The 19679-nt window shown below is 39.8% G+C and overlaps 1 protein-coding gene across 1 annotated transcript in view; it reads left to right on the top strand.

Annotated features, from left to right (window-relative positions):
* rsrc1 (arginine/serine-rich coiled-coil 1) overlaps positions 1 to 19679 on the top strand; it is a 352648-nt gene that overhangs the window by 291835 nt on the left and 41134 nt on the right. The window contains exon 7 of the mRNA XM_059947458.1: positions 2771 to 2836. Within this exon, the coding sequence (XP_059803441.1) occupies positions 2771 to 2836 (66 nt within the window). The remainder of the gene's footprint in view (positions 1 to 2770; positions 2837 to 19679) is intronic.

Raw genomic sequence — 19679 nt, 5'->3', positions numbered from 1 at the left:
CTCTAGGTTTCCTATAGATTCCTAGAATTGACCACTAAAACTTTGCTGGGCAGACTATGAGACGTGTTTTTAAAAATCTACTTTGAATAATTTCCCTTACTGATTGTGAAAAAATAGTCAGTATATTGGCAGTGTAGCTAACAATCAGGAAGTTCACATTACGTATTACATTAGTCAGATGTCCAAAATAAAAATGTGAAAACGATGAAAATGCTCAGTAAGTCAAGCTGCATCTGAGGAAGGAGAAAAAGGGTTATGATTCCAGTTTGAATACATTTTGTCAGAACTGTTGTATGCTGTGTCTGCCCTAAATATTTTCTAAACTTCCAATTCTAATTTGTGGCTTTCATGTCCTTTCCGATCCAGAAGTAACATGTGCAACAGTAAAACTCAAAACAGACTAGTGAAACTCTACATTTCATTCTACAGCAATACTCAAGTGGTCCATATTTTGTTCTCTATTTTCTAGAATGTAGACTGGTGTTCAATTTAATCAATTAAGATGAATTAAGATTTTTTTGCCTTATTTTGTGACCAAAGAGCAGAAGAAATTAAAATTTTATAGTATTTTGCATTGAGCCATCTCTTCTTCCAAATTAAGACAGAGTAGTATTTACATGGTTCCTTCAGGATATTAGAACTACTTTGCAGCCAATGAAATCTGATGTATATTCATTGAATTAATATCGGAAACAGGGCAATCAGCTCCAGAAAGCAAGCTCCCAAACAAGAGTTAAACAATGAACAGGTATAACTGTAAAATAGGAGGTATAAATTGTGGTTAAAATATTAACCTGGATTCTCGTTCCAATATGATTTATTTTTCTCTGGAGCAGACTGACTCTGACATTAGGAAAACAACAGATAGCTCAGTGACTTTCTTACCCCTATAGACTTGAACCAGTTTCAATGTGATTTTTGCTCTAAGGCTTGGCTTGTCTATTCAACCTTTTCATAAAAAGATTGGCCAGTTGGCATGCCAATCAAACTTCCTCTTGGGTGTGGAGCCTTTGGCTATTTCAATGAATATGGCCAACCAATGGTATGCATGCAATTGTTAAACCTTATGTGAAAGAATGTTAGTGTAAATCATTATCTCAAACTATGTGAGCCACTGGTTCTACTTCATTAATTTCCATCCTTAAATCAGAATCAGGTTTTAATATTATGAAATTTGTTGTCTTTGCGGCAGTAATGCAATGCAATACATAATAGAGAAAGTAACTGGATTACAGTAAGTGTGTATGTGTGTACATGTATATCAGTGTATATAATGAATTTAAGTAAGTAGTGCAAAAATAAAAATAAGTAGTGAGTTAGTGTTTACGGGTTCAATGTCCAGTTCGAAATCAGATGGGAGAGGAGAAGAAGTTGTACCTGAATTGTTGAATAACAAGCAAAATTCATCTTTAGCAGTTTGTATAGGTAGTTGTGTGGGTGTGACTGATTTCTCTCAGTCTCAAAATTCAGAGTAGATACTTATTAGTAAAAATGAAGAAACAGAAGGTTAAGTGGACTGGAATAGTTCTTTGGTATTAAGGAAAATGAAGCACATATTAAAGCAAATTTAATATATCAGTGGAAAAAATGTGTGACTGGTAGTCAAGGGCAGGGGCAACCAGTAAAATCCAGAAATTGTGGTCATTGGAGAGGATATGGTGTTCCTTACAAACTTGAAATCAGCTGCTCAAAAGTCTGGTTCAAAGTCACCAAGATGGTTGACCAGACTTGCCAATTGGCTTGAGCATGCTCAATAAGGGATGAACTGGATTACAGATTCCCTCCCTCCAGCCATTATACTATCCTTCCTCTATGAACACAGCAGCTTTTGCACCTGAAAAAGGTCTGCTCTGCTAATTCTATCTGCCCCTGTTTTTGGATGTGTCCCAACCACAACCTTAACCCCATTGCTGAACATATGCCCTCCAGCTACAAAAATAGCCCCACTCCTGTCCACACGCTTGCCCGTGCCCAGGTACCCAACTCCCAACAGCAAGTAGTGGTTTGAAGTGCTGGAGAGAGAGCACCAATACTGTGTTCACAAACTCCTCCAAATGCACTTACTCAATAAACGAACCAACATCAGTGCTCTTTCCCAAGCTATGAACTGCAGTACTGAGACCCTGTGTATTTTCAGTCAGCTCTTTTAGGAAGGCCATGTTGTTCACATACCTGATAATAGAATCCCAAAATAGCAAGTTGATTCTAAATTCTCATAACTCTTAAAGGTTGCTAAGTGAACAGAGAAAAAGATTCGTGGATGTTCTAATGGATAATAGGACATCCCCATTGGTCACTGAAGAACCAATGAAGAAGTAGCATTATGGACAGCATTGGAAGCACTTAGAAGCCCAATGTAAGAGGCAATGTTTGGAATGCATGTCGTCTCATAAACAACATCACTAACAGTCTCATCAGGCGTCCTCTGCCCCATCTGCGATAGAGTCTGAGAGTCTCGTATTGACCTCATCGGTCACCTCAGAACCCACAGACCTGGAAAAGGGGCAAGTTATCCTTGATCCCGAAGAGCTGTAAAGGTTGCATAGATGTGAGATGAAATTTGATTTGTTGTGAAAGTGCAAGAAGAAACAGAGTCTTTCTTAGAGAAATTAAATAATTTAGCTGTTTCTGATTTTTAAAAGCAAATGGTACAATGGACCATGTTGAATAGGTTTACATGGTTAAAATTTAATTTCAATAATTGGTTAGGAATGAAATTTTATGAACAAAATTTAAGATTTTCTTAATAATGGTTCTTTATACTTTTCAGCAAAAGCAGATGAAGTATTAAAAGCTAAGGAAAAAGAAGAAGATGCCAAAAAGAAAAAGGAGCAAGGTAACAGAAATTAATTTAACTAAAATAGCATCCAGAATTTTTAAGTATAACTGCAAGTTTTGTGGTGTCTTTGCCCCACTAGCATGATGAACTGAGATAAAGGCTTAGGTGAACTCTGGTTGCTCCAGGGAGCAGAATTTGGTTGCAATCAAGGACTCAATCTGGTTTGGAATGCTGTCATTGACTCCTGTTGCTTGCATGATGTGTATGTGTGTGTGTGTGTGTGTGTGTTTCCCCTCTTAGTCCAGTGGTTATGATCTTTTTTTTAATTGGGTTCTTCAGGTTTCTTACTTTATGGCTACGTGTAAGCAAACAATTATCAGGGTGTATAATTTATACAATTGATAATAACTGAATCTTTTCTTTAAAATGCTATTTCCCAAATTTACAGATGTCCATTTTAAGCTAAGTGAGATAAATGACTACTCATTTACAATGAGTAAAATAAGCTGAAAATAATGCTATACATGTGTTAATAAAGCTGGGCACCTGTTTTTATTTTGTTGGACAAATTTGTTTTTAAATCTTGATGAACAACATTTATGTATTTTATTTCACCAATACCTAGATGTGTATTTTCTATAAAAAAAAAGATAAATTAGGCGCAATAGATGAAAAATGTTTGGATATGTGTGTGCTAAACACAAACTTTGCTTTCTCAAAAATCTCTTTTTAGAAGTTGTTTCTGGATGAAACTGCTTATCCATTAAAAAAAGAATAACTTGCCTTAAATAGATCACAGATGCAGAGGATTTTTATGTGGAAAGTAAAATTATAAAATATATGGAATTTGCAGATGTTTCAAGAAAGTTGAAATTTGAGAATGTAGCCTTTAAGTATTTGTTTGAACAAAATGTATATTTCATTTTGTTTCTCATTTTAAATCCTGTAATGTGTACAGAAATTGCTTGATCACTCTGATGTGCTGCACGAGTTGGCTTCCTGTACCGTCTGAGATTTGGCTCAAATATTGTCTGGAGCCCAAAAAGGAATTGAGTTGCTATTACATACTTAGTTTTGGCAACTTTATAAAATTTCAGATCCAGGTGATGATTTCAAGATAATGGGTCAGATTTTGCAGGGAAATACTGGTTGTTTTGTATGGTGCTTTTGGCAGTTCCTGCATAAGTATCATAAGTTTGGTGTTACTGTATATGCAGATTTAAACATGGATGTCACCAACTTGCTGACAGCCTTTGACCAGTCTTTTGCTTATGACATGGGACTTCAAATAGTGTTTGAAGTTGTATCACTTACAGCAGAAAATCCATTGGAACTGGTGGAAGGATCTACTTTCCACTAATGTTAATGGAGTAGACAGCTGTCAGATATTGGGTATTAATTTTTATTAAATTTAATAGACCGAAATGTTTTAAATGTTTCAAGTATTCTGTAGCATTTCACTTGGTCTGAGTATTGGTTTATTATTGTCACATATACCAGTATACAGTGAAAAGCTTGTCTTGCATACTGTTCGTACAGGTTACTTCATTACACAGTGCATTGAGGTTGAACAAGATAAAGCAATATCAATCAGAATTGTGTAAAAGCTACCAAGAATGAGCAGTGCAGGTAAACAAAGTGTGCATCAGAACAAGGTAGATGGTGAGTCACTTTTCATTCGAAAAGGTTCATTCAGGTGTCTGGTAACAGTGAGGTAGAAGCTGTCCATCAGCCTGGTGGTACGTGCTTTCAGGTTTTTGTGTCTTCTGCCTGATGGGAGAGAGGAGAAAAGAGAGTGTCCAAGGTCGATGAAGCCTTTGATTATGCTTGCTGCTTTACTGAGGTAGTGAGAAGTATAGACAGAGTCTAGAGAGAGAAAGCTAGTTTCTGTAATGTGATGAGATGTGTCTACAACTCTCTGCAGTTTCTTGCAGTCACGTGCAGAGAAGCTGGCATACCAAACCGTTATGCATCTAGATGGAACACTTTCTGTGATGCATTGATAATAATTGGTAAGAGTTGACGGGGACATGCCAAATTTATTTAGCTGCTTGAGGAGGTAGAGATGTTGATGAGCTTTCGGGGCCATGAATCAATGTTGTTAGACCAGGACAAGTTACTGGTGATGGTCACACCTGGGAACTTGAAACTCTCAACTGTCTCAAACTCAGCACCATTGAGATAGACCTATTTTTAGAGCTATTCAAAATTTCCATCAACCTGAAAGATCAGTGGCATTCAAAGCTTTTCTCCACAGCATTGGGAACTGAAACTGTTGTGGCCACTCAATATAATGACAATTGTTTTGTAGGAAAATCTGCATGTGCAGAAGGCTTTGCCACTTTGACCACTTTCATCTTACTTATTGAACTTCAGTCATATTTTGGCAGGTTCTTAACATGTACACCGCACAAATTAAGTGCTGTCTTCTCTGTTAGTTATCAAGTAAATGGAGGCAATTTGATGCTCACCAAGCTTCTGGACTAATAAATTAAAGGGAATATCAAATGATTGAAATGTGGTTGATGTGGAGTAAGTGGTACAAAGTGCATAGATTAAAAGGGGTTAGGAAAACACTGGCTAAGTAAAAGGAACTAGTGAATGGTTGTTTTTCAGACTGGAGGTAAGTTTGCAGAGCAGTTCACCGGGGTCAATAGTGGGAACACTGCTTTTCTTTATGCAGGTTATTAACTTTGATTTTTACCTGCAGATCTGCCGATGACAAAAAAAAACCAATGCACTGAGCTGTAAGGACCGTGAAGGTCTTCTAAAGAAAATATAGAGAGACTGGAATTAATGGCTAAATGACATGAATTTTAATACTGAGAAACATGAAGTGTTACATTTTGCTTGGGAAAAACTGAAAAGATGGGATTTTAAACTAGAGAGCAAAATTGTGAAAGGGATGTAAGAATAAAGGGATTTAGGTTAGGGTGAAGATTCTAGTCATGGAGATACATTCAGCATAGCATTCAAAACTGAGCTGGATAAGCATCTGAATGGAAAAAAATTGCGGAGCCGTTAGAAGACAGTAGAAAGGTGGAACTGAATGGGTTGATTTTGTATGAAATCTTATTTTTTTTTTGAAGTACTCATTAATTTGGGCAGGAAGTGAAGTCTAGAAATAGACATAATATTTGTCTATAAATTATGGGAGCCAGAATGAGCGGGGTGAAGATGGAGCAGTTGGTATGCAAGTAAATGCAATGTGTAGTGAGACTGTGAGGTGGGACAGGCAGATGAGAGGGCAAAACTGCAGTCGGTAGGATGAACTGATGTGTAACATGGGGACAACATTGAAAAGGGTAAATGAGAACAAGACTGAAGGTGTGATATTTGAATGTACGCAGTATACAGAATAAGGTAGATGATCTTGTAGCACAGTTAGAGATTGGCAGGTATGTTGGGAGCTGAACATCCAAGGATACAAGTTTTATCAAAAGGACAGGTAGGTAGAGAGGGTGGGATGGCTCTGTCAGTAGAAAATGAAATCAAATTCATAGAACGGGGTGACACAGGATTGGAAGTATAAGAATCCTAGTGGGTAGAATTAAGAAACTGCAAGAGTAAGAAGACCCTGATGGGTGATACAGACCTCCAAACATTAGCCAGGATGTGGGATGCATATTACAATGGGAAATTAAAAAAGTCACGTGAAAAGAGCAATGCTATGATAGTCAAGGGGAAATTCAATATACAGGTAGATTGGGAAAATCAGGTTGGTGCTGGATCCCAAAAGAGGGAATTTGTAGAATGCATACAAGATGGCCTTTTAGAGCAGCCCACTATGGAAAAGGCAATTTTGAATTTAGTGTTGCGTAATGAGCCAGATATGATGAGGAAGCTTAAGGTAAAGGAGCACAAACAATGATCATAATATGATAGAATATACCCTGCAGTTTGAGAGGGAGAAGCTTAATTTTGAGAGGACTAGAATATAAAAGCAAGGATATAATGCTGAGGCTTTATAAAGCATTGGTCAGACACCACTTGGAGTATTGTGAACAGTTTTGAACCTGTTATCTAAAAAAATATGTATTGGCATTGGAGATGGGTCCAGAGGATGTTCATGAGAGTGACTCTGGGAATAAAATGGTTCACATATGAGGGGCGCTTGATGATTCTGACCCTGTACTCGCTGCAGCTTAGAAGAATGAGGGCTATCTGAATGAAATCTATAGAATATCGAAAGGACTAAAAAGAAAGGATGTTTCCTCTAGTAGGTGAGTCTAAGAGACTAGCGGGCAGAGTCTCAGAATAGAAGGATATCTATTTAGAACAGAAATGAGGAAGAATTTCTTAGGCAGTGGTGAATCTGTGGAATTCATTGCCACAAACCACTGTGGAGGCTAAGTCATTGGGCATATTTAAAGCTGGGGTTGATAGGTTCTTGATTATCAGGGTGTCAAAGGTTACTGGAAGAAGACAGAAGAATTGGGTTGAGAGGGATAATAAGTGAGACATAATAGAATGGTGGAGCAGAATTGATTGTCCAAATTCTGTTCCTATGTCTGAGGGTCTTGTGGTCTTCAATTAGCCTAATACTTTTAATCAGCATCTTGCTTTGGAGAAGAGGAAGTCTTTATAACAGAGTTTTCACTATTGATGGAGAATGTAAGGTCATGGCCATGTCAGCATCCAGCATAATTATGAGCAAGAAGAAAAGAAAGGTTGGTCTGGCTCAGCCAGCTAAAACTGTTGACTCGGCATCAGTGAATATTTTAAAGGGTATGAGGGCTTTAGCCTTTAATAAGTGAATAAAATTCCAGTTCAACAGCAAGCTCGTAGCTTTTGCGTAATAGTTTTGCTCAAGTAGTTTCAAGACATTGATAATGAAGCAGTGATCTACACCAAGTAGATCATTGAGTTGAAGTTGGTGAGGAAGCACTTTGGACCTCCTTGGACAGCTTTAACTTTTGGCAACATCAATGGGGAAGATTTTCTGTCTAGCTGCCTGTAATTTTGATTTAGGTCACCATATTTCTTCAGGTAGATATGGGAAATGGTGAGCTTTGGTTACATATGGGGACTTTGTTTGCTATTAGCTTTCTTATTGTACACCAATTTTAAAAAGTAGTGTTTTCATCTTATAACGTAAAACTTTCAGCCACAGCACATGTAGAACTGAATTTTTTTCTAAATTGTTGTCTTTTACTCATGGGGATTGGAATCCCAGGAAGAAGGTGTTGAATTCACACAAGACTATATTCACCCACCCACAGCTGCTTTTATTGTTGATTACCAACTCACAAGTAGCATGTGTTTCAAAATGAAAATATATTCATACTTTAACAACAGACAGCTGAAAAATTGGACTATCTGAAAGCAGAAAGCAATGATTATATGGGTATAGGCACCTCTGTGTCCCAAAGTTCCTGGATTGACATGTCTAATTGTGGTGAGACAATGTTTAATAGGAATATCTTATGGGTAAGACTGAAACATGTAATCTGAAACATTTTGGAAATGTGTAATGACCATATAGTTTGGATGGGGCTCTACTTCTCCAGTAACCTAGAGTTAGATACGATGCTTCCAAAAGTCCAATAGTTTTCATAAATTAACAAGGACACTGGATGATATCTGAAGAGTTCTCTGTTATGAGAGCGATTTTCTCCTGCTCTGGACAAATAACTGGGGAGCTTGTATCTGAATTTTACTCCCACTCGGTCCTTACGTCATTGCGTAGTACATGTAAACTTTGATCACAGCAAAATTGATTTTTCAAATGTACTCTTTATCTTACTGAAATTGGGTTCTCTGCATTTCATGATTATTTTTCTGCTAGTATAGGGTTTAAATCAGTGCTGAAATTAGCTTCTTGCTCCCTTCAGCAACTGAGGCTTTTTGACATAAATGTAAAAGACATTAGAATGCATCCTATAGTTCAGCTGGAATTGAACGGCATCTTAGCAACACTTTCATTAAGTCAAGTCTTCTAAGTATCTGACCATTTCACTTACAGTGAAAGGGCTCACATTTGTTTGAAAACAGATGTCTTGAAAGTATAAAATATATCTTGACATTCTAGTCTCTACTTCCTTCTCAAATATTCTCCTCATCACTAATAAGAAGTAGCCTGAGTTAATCATCCATTGAAATTGCCATCTTCCAACACTACATTTTGGAATAAAGATACTTTATGACACATTCTAACCATCTTTCAGATGAGGCATGAAAGATATTTTAATCTAAACTATTCCAAGGAGACAAAGAAGCACATGGCAAGACTAACCAACATTTATTGTTAAACTATGTCATCAAAAGAGGATATATTAAAACTCCAATATGTGACTGCTTTAAAGTTGATAAACTGGTCCAGCAGCCAGCTTCAATGAGTGTGTCACCAGTATCATGGACTTTATCACCAAGGGTTTTGAGGAGTATGTACCAAACAGGACAATCTGAAAATGTACTTATGACTATCACTCAGCAACTGACATCCCTATCATGAAGTGCCTCAAGAAGCAGGGCATTAACTCCAACCTCCCACTGTAATTCACCTACTACTAAAACGAGTGTATGACAGACATCTTCTCCCTGCCCCTACACTCATCTGAGTGGACTATTGTTTATTGACTACAGCTCCTTTTTCAATAGTATAATTCCAAGCAAATTTATCTCCAAGCTCCTACACCTGGGACTCAACAATTCCCTTTGCAGCTGGATCCTTGACTTCTTGATCAACAGCCTACAATCACTAAGGATAGGCAGTGAGCATCTCTACCAAGTTTATTCTCAACACTAAGTGCCTCATACAGATGCATTCCCAGTCCCCAGGTTCTGCTCTCGCTCCATCCACAAGTTTGTAAAAGATATCACTGTAGTGAGCTGTATCTAAAATAACATATGAGTTAGAGGACAGGAAAGAGATAGAGAACCTAGTGACATGGCAGTAGTCCTTCACTCAATGTCAGCAAAACAAAAGAGCTGCTCATTGACTTCTGGAAACGGATTTGTGCATATGCACCCGCTTCTCTTAAAGGTTTTGACATTGAGAGAGTTGGGAACTTCAGACTCAAAGGCATGAAAAGCAGCAATAGCCTGTCCTGGTCCAACAACATTGCCACCAGAGCAAAGAAAGCTCAGCAGCATCTCAGCTTCCTCAGGAGGCTAAAGAAGGTCGGCACATCCTCTATGACCTGCTCCAATTTTCCATGCACTATGGAAAGCATTCTATCCACAGGCATCACAGCTTGGTATGGCAACTGCTCTTTCCATGATTTAAATCAACTGCAGGTGGTGGTGTACGTAGCTCAATTCATCATGGAAACGAGCCTCTGCTACGTGGACTCTGCCTATACTTCTTGCTCTCTCAGTACAGCAGCCAGTGTAATCCAAAACCCTACCCACCTTGGACATTCTTCCTTCTCCCCCTCATATTAGGGAGAAGATACAAAAGCCTGAAAACGCATAATATCAGGCTTAAGGACAACTTCTGTCCCGCTGTTATAAGGCTATTGAATGGCTCCCCAGTACAATAAGATGGACTTTTAACAGCACAATCAATCTTATTAATACCGTGTATCTTATTTTCTACCTGCAATGTATTTTTTCTGTAACTAGCAGTATTCTGTACTCAGTTACTGTTTTACTTTGAACTACTTCAGTGCACTGTGGTCATGACTGGATCTGAATGGATGGTTTGCTGGGCAGGTTTTCCACCATACATTAGTAAATGCAATATTAAAGAAATTTACAAATTAAATTTGACACATTCAGAACTTTGGTTGTGCTGGATTAGCAAGTTTTCCAAACTGTTGCATGTTATTCACATCAATGCCCAAACACATTTTTGATCCATGATTTTAGATATTACAAAAACTTTGTAATAATTTTTCCAGTGAACTAGTTAATTTTAAAGGGAGCATGAGAATTGGAGCTTCAGTGAGTTGAGTGAGAGCGCAGGAACTCGGGCTCTAGCGAATGGAAGGCAGTGCAAAATCTGTACGTGGTGAGCTAAATAAAGAATCCTCAGGTTTTCTAAATTGTGACTGTATCTGAACAGAGAAATTCACTTGTGTCAGATTGGCAGAAGTGTACAGACCAAAATCAAGTTAATATGTCTTAAGCAAATCTGTGCATGTGTCTGAAAAAGTTAATAAGAGTTTTTGATATTGCACGGATCTTGTTGTGAGAATTTTGAATTTCATGCACTGTAGCACTACTTTTCTGGCCTCCAGCTGACCTGAAATCTAATTCCAAGGCCCATCCATTCTGCCTCTGCTGAGATGGATAACATAAGCTAACAAATTTCACGTCACATGCCACTGATAATAAACCTGATTCTGATTCTGATAATGCTCACCACTGCATTGCTAACATCATGAAAGCTTAAACATGATGGTGAAAACCTTACAGCTTTAAGTTAATGGAGCCTGTGCAGTCAGAACTGGGAGTGCATAGGCAGCATTGCAAGGCTCCCAAAATGCAGGCATTCAGAGCAGGTCATCATGCCCTTTTAGCTGCAGCTCTGGGTGGCTTTCCAAGAAATGTGCCTTTGCACAGGGAAGATGCCAACGGTTATGCGGCAGTTCTGTACAGGTTCCTCAATCAATCTTCGTTTCATTTTTCCAAAATTGTTAATGCCTATCAGCAATACAATGCTTGTAAGGTGGGGAGTCCATTTGAAAACTACATTCTGATGTTTGCCTTGTGATAAAACTTATACCCACTGTTCTTCAAACTGTTGTTACATGAGGGCATCCAATACTGCTGTTTTTGAACAAGTACAAACACATTTTTTACAAAGTTTTGAGACCTTCTCTAAACTCCATCATTGAGGCTGTTAACATCAGAATACAGGACAGTCCTGGTTATGCCTACACCATTCATGAAATGCTGCTGCATATTTAGCTACACTGTTTCTCATACATTAAAACAGTTAAAAGCTAAAAGATATTTCAGTAGGTTTGAAACATTTTCAGTGCCCGGAAGTCATGAAAGATGCTACACTTACCCTAATGCCAAAATGTTTATCACCACAAGAAAAAGAGTGAAAGAGTAATTGGAACAGCTGCCTGAGCTTGTACCTACCACCTGTCTTGTAAGTGGATCTCTTTGTAATAGCCGCATAGGTTTCCATAGGGATGAAAGGAATATAGGACCATAAGATATAGGAGCAGAAATAGGCCATTTGGCCTGTTGAGTCTGCTCCACCATTTCATTATGGCTGATTCATTTTCCTCTCAGCCCCAATCTCCTGCTTTACTCCCTGTATCACTTTGTGTCCTGACTAATCAAGAATCTATCAAGCACAGCCTTAAATATACCCAATGACTTGACCTCCACAGCTGCCTGTGGCAACAAATTCTACAGATTCACCACACTTTGGCTAACAAAATTCCTCTTCATTTCTGTTCTAAAGGGTGCCCCTTTATTCTGAGGTTGTGTCCTCTGGTCCTGGACTCTCACACATCCACTCTATCAAGGTCTTCAACCATTTGATAGTTTTCTTGAGGTCACCTCTCATTCTTCTGAATTCTAGTGAATACAGGCCCAGAGCCATCAAACACTCCTCATATGATAAGCCATTCAATCATGGAATCATTTTCATGAACCTCCTTTGAAACCCCTCCAGTGGCAGCACATCGTTTCCAAGATAAGGGGCCCAAAACTACGCTCAGTATTCCAAGTGAGTCCTCAGCAGTTCTTTATAAAGTCTCAATGTTGCATCCTTACTTTTATATTTTAGTCCACTTGAAATGAATGCTAACATCACATTTGCCTTCCTCACCACCACTCAACCTACAAAATAACCTTTAGGAAATCCAGCAAAAGGACTCCCAAGTCCTCAGATTGGTGAATTTTCTCTCCATTCAAAAAATAGTCTATTCTTTTATTTCTATTACCAAAGTGCATAACCATACACTTCTCAATACTGTATATGATCTGAAACTTCTTTGCCCTTTCTCCTAATCTGTCAAAGTCCTGTAGCATCTTTACTTTCTCAATAATACCTGCCCCTCCATCTATCTTTGTATCGTCTGCAAACTTTGCAACGTCCGCCCAGGCCGCCACCCTCCGGGGGTCGCTGAAATCCGCATCGGGCAGCAGCAGGCGTATGTCCTCGGGCAGCTGCCCCAGGAATGCCTGCTCAAACATGAGGCAGGGCTTGTGACCTCCAGCCAGGGAGAGCATTTCGTTCATCAAAGCCGACGGCGGCCTGTCTCCCAAACCATCCAGGTGCAGTAAGCAAGCAGCTCGCTCGCGACGTGAGAGTCCGAAAGTCCTTATGAGCAAGGCTTTGAATTCTGTGTATTTGCCGTCCGCTGGGGGCGACTGTATGAACTCCTCAACCTGGGCCGCTGTTTCCTGGTCGAGGGAGCTCACCATGTAGTAGTAACGTGTGGCATCCGAGGTTATCTGCCGAATGTGGAATTGGGCTTCTGTTTGCTGGAACCATAGGTGAGGTCGCAGCGTCCAGAAGTGTGGCAGTCTGAACGAAACTGCATGAACAGATGCGGTGAAGAGGAGGTTTTCACGGTGGACCGACTCAAACCGGCCCATGTGGACATGGCACAGCCGGTCGAGATTCCAGCACCGTGGCGCAGAGGCAGACCTCCCAAACAGAGTCCGACACAGACTGTGGACATTGGGGGCTGTATCGCCGGTTCTGGGGGGGGGGGGGTTATGTGGCAACCCACTTAACAGCGCATTCGAACCGGCTCACAAAGTGGCGCATGCCGGTCCCAAAAAGGGCGCCAGGTCTGCTTCACCAGCAAGGGGAAAAGCCCGCGCATGGGACGGGACTGTGAATATGTGCCCCCTACAACATTTCCGCCCAGGGAAGGCAGGATCAGGAAGGCTTTAAAGCAAGGCCGTGAAGTTTGAATAAATCTCTTTTGCAACTGCAGCTCACCAACTCCGTGTCATTTATTGCAGTGCTGCGTGTAGCATACCACTACAAGATCATTGCTAATACCTGCATAATCTCTTATAACCATATAACAATTACAGCACGGAAACAGGCCATCTCGGCCCTTCTAGTCAGTGCCGAACGCTTACTCTCACCTAGTCCCACTGACCCGCACTCAGCCCATAACCCTCCATTCCTTTCCTGTCCATATACCTATCCAATTTTACTTTAAATGACAATACCAAACTTCTACTGGAAGCTCGTTCCACACAGCTACCACTCTGAGTAAAGAAATTCCCCCTCGTGTTACCCTTAAACTTTTGCCCCCTAACTCTCAACTCATGTCCTCTTGTTTGAATCTCCCCTACTCTCAATGGAAAAAGCCCATCCACGTCAACTCGATCTATTCCCCTCATTATTTTAAATACCTCTATCAAGTCCCCCCTCAACCTTCTACGCTCCAAAGAATAAAGACCTAACTTGTTCAATCTTTCCCTGTAACTTAGGTGCTGAAACCCAGGTAACATTCTAGTAAATTTTCTCTGTATTCTCTCTTATTTTGTTGACATCTTTCCTATAATTTGGTGACCAGAACTGCACACAATACTCCAAATTTGGCCTGACCAATGCTTTGTACAATTTTAACATTATATCCCAACTCCTATACTCAATGCTCTAATTTATAAAGGCCAATATACCAAAAGCTTTCTTCACCACCCTATCCACATTGGATTCCACCTTCAGGGAGCTATGAACCATTATTCCTAGATCACTCTGTTCTACTGCATTCTTCAATGCCCTAACATTTACCATGTATGTCCTATTTGGATTATTCTTACCAAAATGTAGCATCTCACACTTATCAGCATTAAACTCCATCTGCCATCATTCAGCCCACTCTTCTAACTGGCCTAAATCTCTCTGCAAACTTTAAAAACCTACTTCATTATCCACAACGCCACCTACCTTAGTATCATCTGCATACTTACTAATCCAATTTACCACCCCATCATCCAGATCATTAATGTATATGACAAACAACATTGGACCCGGTGCAGATCACTGAGGCACACCACTAGTCACTGGCCTCCAACCTGCCAAGCAGTTATCCACCCTACTCTCTGGCATCTCCCATCCAGCCACTGTTGAATCTATTTTACTACTTCAATATTAATACCTAATGATTGAACCTTCCTAACTAACCTTCCATGTGGACCTTGTCAAAGGCCTTACTGAAGTCCATATAGACAACATCTACTGCTTTACCCTTGTCAACTTTCCTCGTAACCTCTTCAAAAAACTCTAAGGTTTGTCAAACATGGCCTTACACACACAAACCCATGTTGACTGTTCCTAATCAGACCCTGTCTATCCAGATAATTATATATACCATCTCTATGAATACTTTCCATTAATTTACCCACCACTGACATCAAACTGACAGGCCCATAATTGCTAGGTTTACTCTTAGAACCTTTTTTAAACAATGGAACCACATGAGCAATACGCCAATCCTCCGGCACCATCCCTGTTTCTAATGACATTTGAAATATTCCTGTCAGAGCCACTTCTATTTCTACACTAACTTCCCTCAAAGTCCTAGGGAATATCCTGTCAGGACCTGGAGATTCATCCACTTTTATATTCCTTAAAAGCACCAGTACTTCCTCCTCTTTCATTGTCATAGTTTCCATAGCTTCCCTACTTGTTTCCCTTACCTTACACAATTCAATATCCTTCTCCTTAGTGAATACTGAAGAAAAGAACTTTTTCAAAATCTCCCCCATCTCTTTCGGCTCCACACATAGCTGTCCACTCTGATTCTGTAAGGGACCAATTTTATCCCTCACTATCCTTTTGCTATTAATATAACTGTAGAAACCCTTCGGATTCATTTTCACCTTATTTGCCAAAGCAACCTCCTATCTTCTTTTAGCTTTTCTAATTTCTTTTGTAAGATTCTTCTTACATTCTTTATATTCCTCGAGCACATTCCATGCTGCCTATATTTATTGTAGATATCTCTCTTTTTCCTAACCAAGTTTCCAATATCCCTTGAAAACCATGGCTCTCTCAAACTTTTAACCTTTCCTTTCAACCTAACAGGAACATGAAGATTCTGTACCTTCAAAATCTCACCTTTAAATGACCTCCAATTCTCTATTACATCCTTCCCATAAAACAAATTGTCCCAATCCACTCCTTCAAAATCCTTTTGCGTCTCCTCAAATTTAGCCTTTCTCCAATCAAAAATCTTAACCCTGGGTCCAGTCCTATCCTTCTCCATAATTATATTGAAACTAATGGCATTGTGATCACTGGACCCGAAGTGCTCTCCAACACATAACTTCGTCACCTGACCTATTTCATTCCCTAACAGAAGATCCAACAGTGCCCCTTTTCTAGTTGGTACCTCTATGTATTGCTGCAAAAAACTATCCTGCACACATTTTACAAACTCCAAACCAGCCATCCCTTTTACAGAATGGGCTTCCCAGTCTATGTGTGGAAAATTAAAATCTCCCAAAATCACAACCCTGTGCTTACCTACAAATATCTGCTATTTCCTTGCAAATTTGCTCCTCCAATTCTCGCTCCCAATTAAGTGGTCTATAATACACCCCTATAAGTGTTACTACACCTTTCCCATTCCTCAATTCCACCCAAATAGTCTCCCTAGATGAGCCCTCTAATCTACCTTGCCAGAGCACCGCTGTAATATTTTCTCTAACAAGCAACGCAACACCTCCCCCTCTTGTCCCTCTGATTCTATCACACCTGAAGCAACAAAATCCAGGAATATTTAGTTGCCAATCACACCCCTCCTGCAACCATGTTTCACTAATAGCTACATCATCATATTTCCAGGTATCAATCCATGCTCTAAGCTCATCCACTTTTCTTACAATGCTCCTAGCATTAAAATAAATGCATTTGAGAAATTCTTCACCTCTTCCTCTCTGTTTATCTCTAAAAGTACAAAGAAATTTACTGTCTTCTTTTTGTTCCTTCTCCCATACATCTGTTCCTACACTCTGGTTCTTCAACCACCTCTTCCAGGTTTCTGAGTTGTAAACCATTTGGTCCAGGTGACATATCTACCTTCAGTTTCCCAAAATCCTTCTCTTTGGTTATGGTAACTTCACACACTTCATGACCCCTAACATCTGGAGCTTCCACCATACTGCCAGTGTCTTCTACAGTGAAGACTGTTACAAAATAGCATAGTTTTCCAGCAGTCCAATATCCACTCTTGCCACTCTTTTACACTTCATATATCTGAAGAAATTTTTGGTTTTTTTTTAATATTACTGGCTAGATAATGACATTTTTGGTTGTCTTCTCTTGGTATTTGACAGCTTCTGAATCCTCTAACTTCCCACTAATTTTTGCTCTATTATATGCTCTCTCTTAGGGTTTTATGTTGGCTTTGATGTCTCTTGTTAGCCACATCATACATGCCAATCTGTAACTGTGCTACAAATTCATCTACCTTGTTCCATATACCACGCGCGTTCAAATATAACATCTTCAGTCCTGTATTCACCCTTTTTGATTTTTGGCTGTCTTTTACATTGCAACTCCTCCTGTTGACTGCAATTTTACCTATCATCAGCCTCTTCTAGCTAGGAGTCTCACTACACATTGTCTTTGTTTATAAACCAACTATCTCATCCTCAGCACTATCACTCCAGTTCCCATCCCCCTGCCAAATTAGTTTAAATCCTCCTGAACAACTCTAGTAAACCTGACCACAAGGATATTGGTCCCCCTTGAGTTCAAGCGTAGCCCGTCCCTTTGTACAGGTCATACCTTCCCCAGAAAAAAGTTGTAATGATCCAGAAATCTGAACCCCTGTCCCCTGCACCACTTCCTCAACCACGCATTCACCCACTAGATCATCCTATTCTTACCCTCACTGAGGTGTGGCATAGGCAGCAATCCAGGGTTTACTATCCTGCAGATCTTGTTTTTCAGCTTTCTATCTAGCTCCCTAAAATCTTTCTTCAGGACTCCTCACCTTGTCTACAGATGTCACCAAGTCTTCTGCCTGTTCACGCTTGCCCTTGAGAATGCCATGGACCTGATCGGAGATGTCATTGACCCTGGCACCAGGGAGGCAACATACTTTCTATGTGTCTCTATTGCTCCCATAGAATCTTGTGTCTGTTCCTTTGCCTATCGAGTCTCCTATCAACATTACAGTCCTCTTGACCTCTCTGCTCTTCTGAGCCACAGCACCAGAGACCTGATCACAGTGGCTTCCCCTTAATAAAGTTGCATTCTTATTATTGAGAAGATTGGCCACAAGTATACGTTGCACTGGTGGTGCCTTTCCTCCCTTCCTGATAGTCACCTGTTTCTTGCAACCTAGGTGTGACTACCCCCCTGGAGCTCCTGTCACCTCTTCGTTCTCCCATGTGAGTTGAAGGTCATCAAGCTGCAGTTCCAATTCCTTAACCGGTTCTCTCAGGATCTGCATCTTGGTGCACCTGGTGCAGTGTGTTTATCTGGGAGACTGGAGACTTCCCACATTCCACGCACAGTACAAAACACTGCCCCAGAGCCACTCTCACTACTCTACTCTGCCCTAACAGACCAGGTATGAACATAGAAGAACAAAAATAGAGAAATTTACCAGATGCTTTACCTCACCGGAGCCTGATATCACCATAGCCACTCTAAAACTGCACATTCAATAGAATGGCCGTTCTACTTGCACTTGTGTTATTTTTATTTGCCCATCCTAATGAATCCTTCTCGTTGATTGGTCACAGCTCAGCTCAGAGAAACCATCCCGAAGCTCTGCCTTTTAAATCTTGATTGCGGACCTGATTGAAAGGTAGCTCCTTTTATGCTCCCCCTCTTGTTGATTGTCCGATATGGTGGAATGGAAGGTGGAAATAGGACAAGGGGAGTCGAGGGGAAAAGGGGGAAATTAGGACAGGGTAGGGTGGAATAACAGTGTTGAGTAATGGAGACCCTATACCACAGAGCAGTGTGATTTGGCCTTGAGTTACTCTCAGGCTTCTGCCACAGTGATCATTGGCAGAGATACTGCTCCCTTCATCTGCCCTTCTGCAAAAGGACAGCACTTGTTAATCCATGTAAGGGAGTATGGCAAAATTAAACTGTAACCTTAATTTCTGGTTCCTGTCTTTCTACATGAGGTGGTACCAGTTAAAAACTACACACATAAATAAAGCCAGAATTCACTGGAAACATTGAGCTAGTCAAGCAACATCTGTTTCCAGTATCTTTCGTGCTTCAGCATCTGCATTTTTTTTATTAGAACAACAAAGCTAATAAATTATAACCGTTTGATCCAATGTATTTTGGTAAGATATAAATGTTTATAATGTGAGTGAAATCTGATAGGGAAAGGACACCAGCTTTGAGGTGAATTGCAACAGAAAATGTCTGATCAGATTTCCTGCAAGATAGAACTAATTTCAGAAATGGGTGGACTTCTTCCAAATATTTACAGAAGTACTTCTGTGTATGATTTACAATTAACCATTTCATTTCCGATCCAGTTACTAAGCAATTTTCAACAATACTCAAAAAGTATGTTGAAAGTTCCTGTTTTGTTATTGAACCGCAAAAATCCACCAGATTCTTTAGTTGGATATTTTCATACAATTTATAGGTAAATATGGTTTGAATCACATTGTACTTGCATCAAACATGAATTTCTCTTTTTTTCGTATAGTTTTCAATTCTGATAAATTGACTACTTTGCCTAAAGGGGCAGTGGAATAATCAATCACATGCAATGACTGATCTTTTCGATAATATTTAAAAGGGAGGTAACAATGATATCAGTTCTCAGATATGGGAATGAATAGCCGTGCCAATTTTATCTCTTTGCTATTTAGAAAAATAGGGAGCAACTGCATAGAAAAGGCAACACACACAAAGCAGGTCAGGCAGCATCTATGGAAATGAATAGTGAGCGTTTTGAGCTGGGACCCTTCACTAATGTTTATTTCACACACCTATTCCTATTTAAAATGTGTTTTAAGTCAAAATCTTTTTGTG

Source organism: Hypanus sabinus, chromosome 2, assembly GCF_030144855.1.
Source record: "Hypanus sabinus isolate sHypSab1 chromosome 2, sHypSab1.hap1, whole genome shotgun sequence".
Taxonomy (NCBI): domain Eukaryota; kingdom Metazoa; phylum Chordata; class Chondrichthyes; order Myliobatiformes; family Dasyatidae; genus Hypanus; species Hypanus sabinus.
This window is presented reverse-complemented; position numbering and strand designations above follow the sequence as displayed.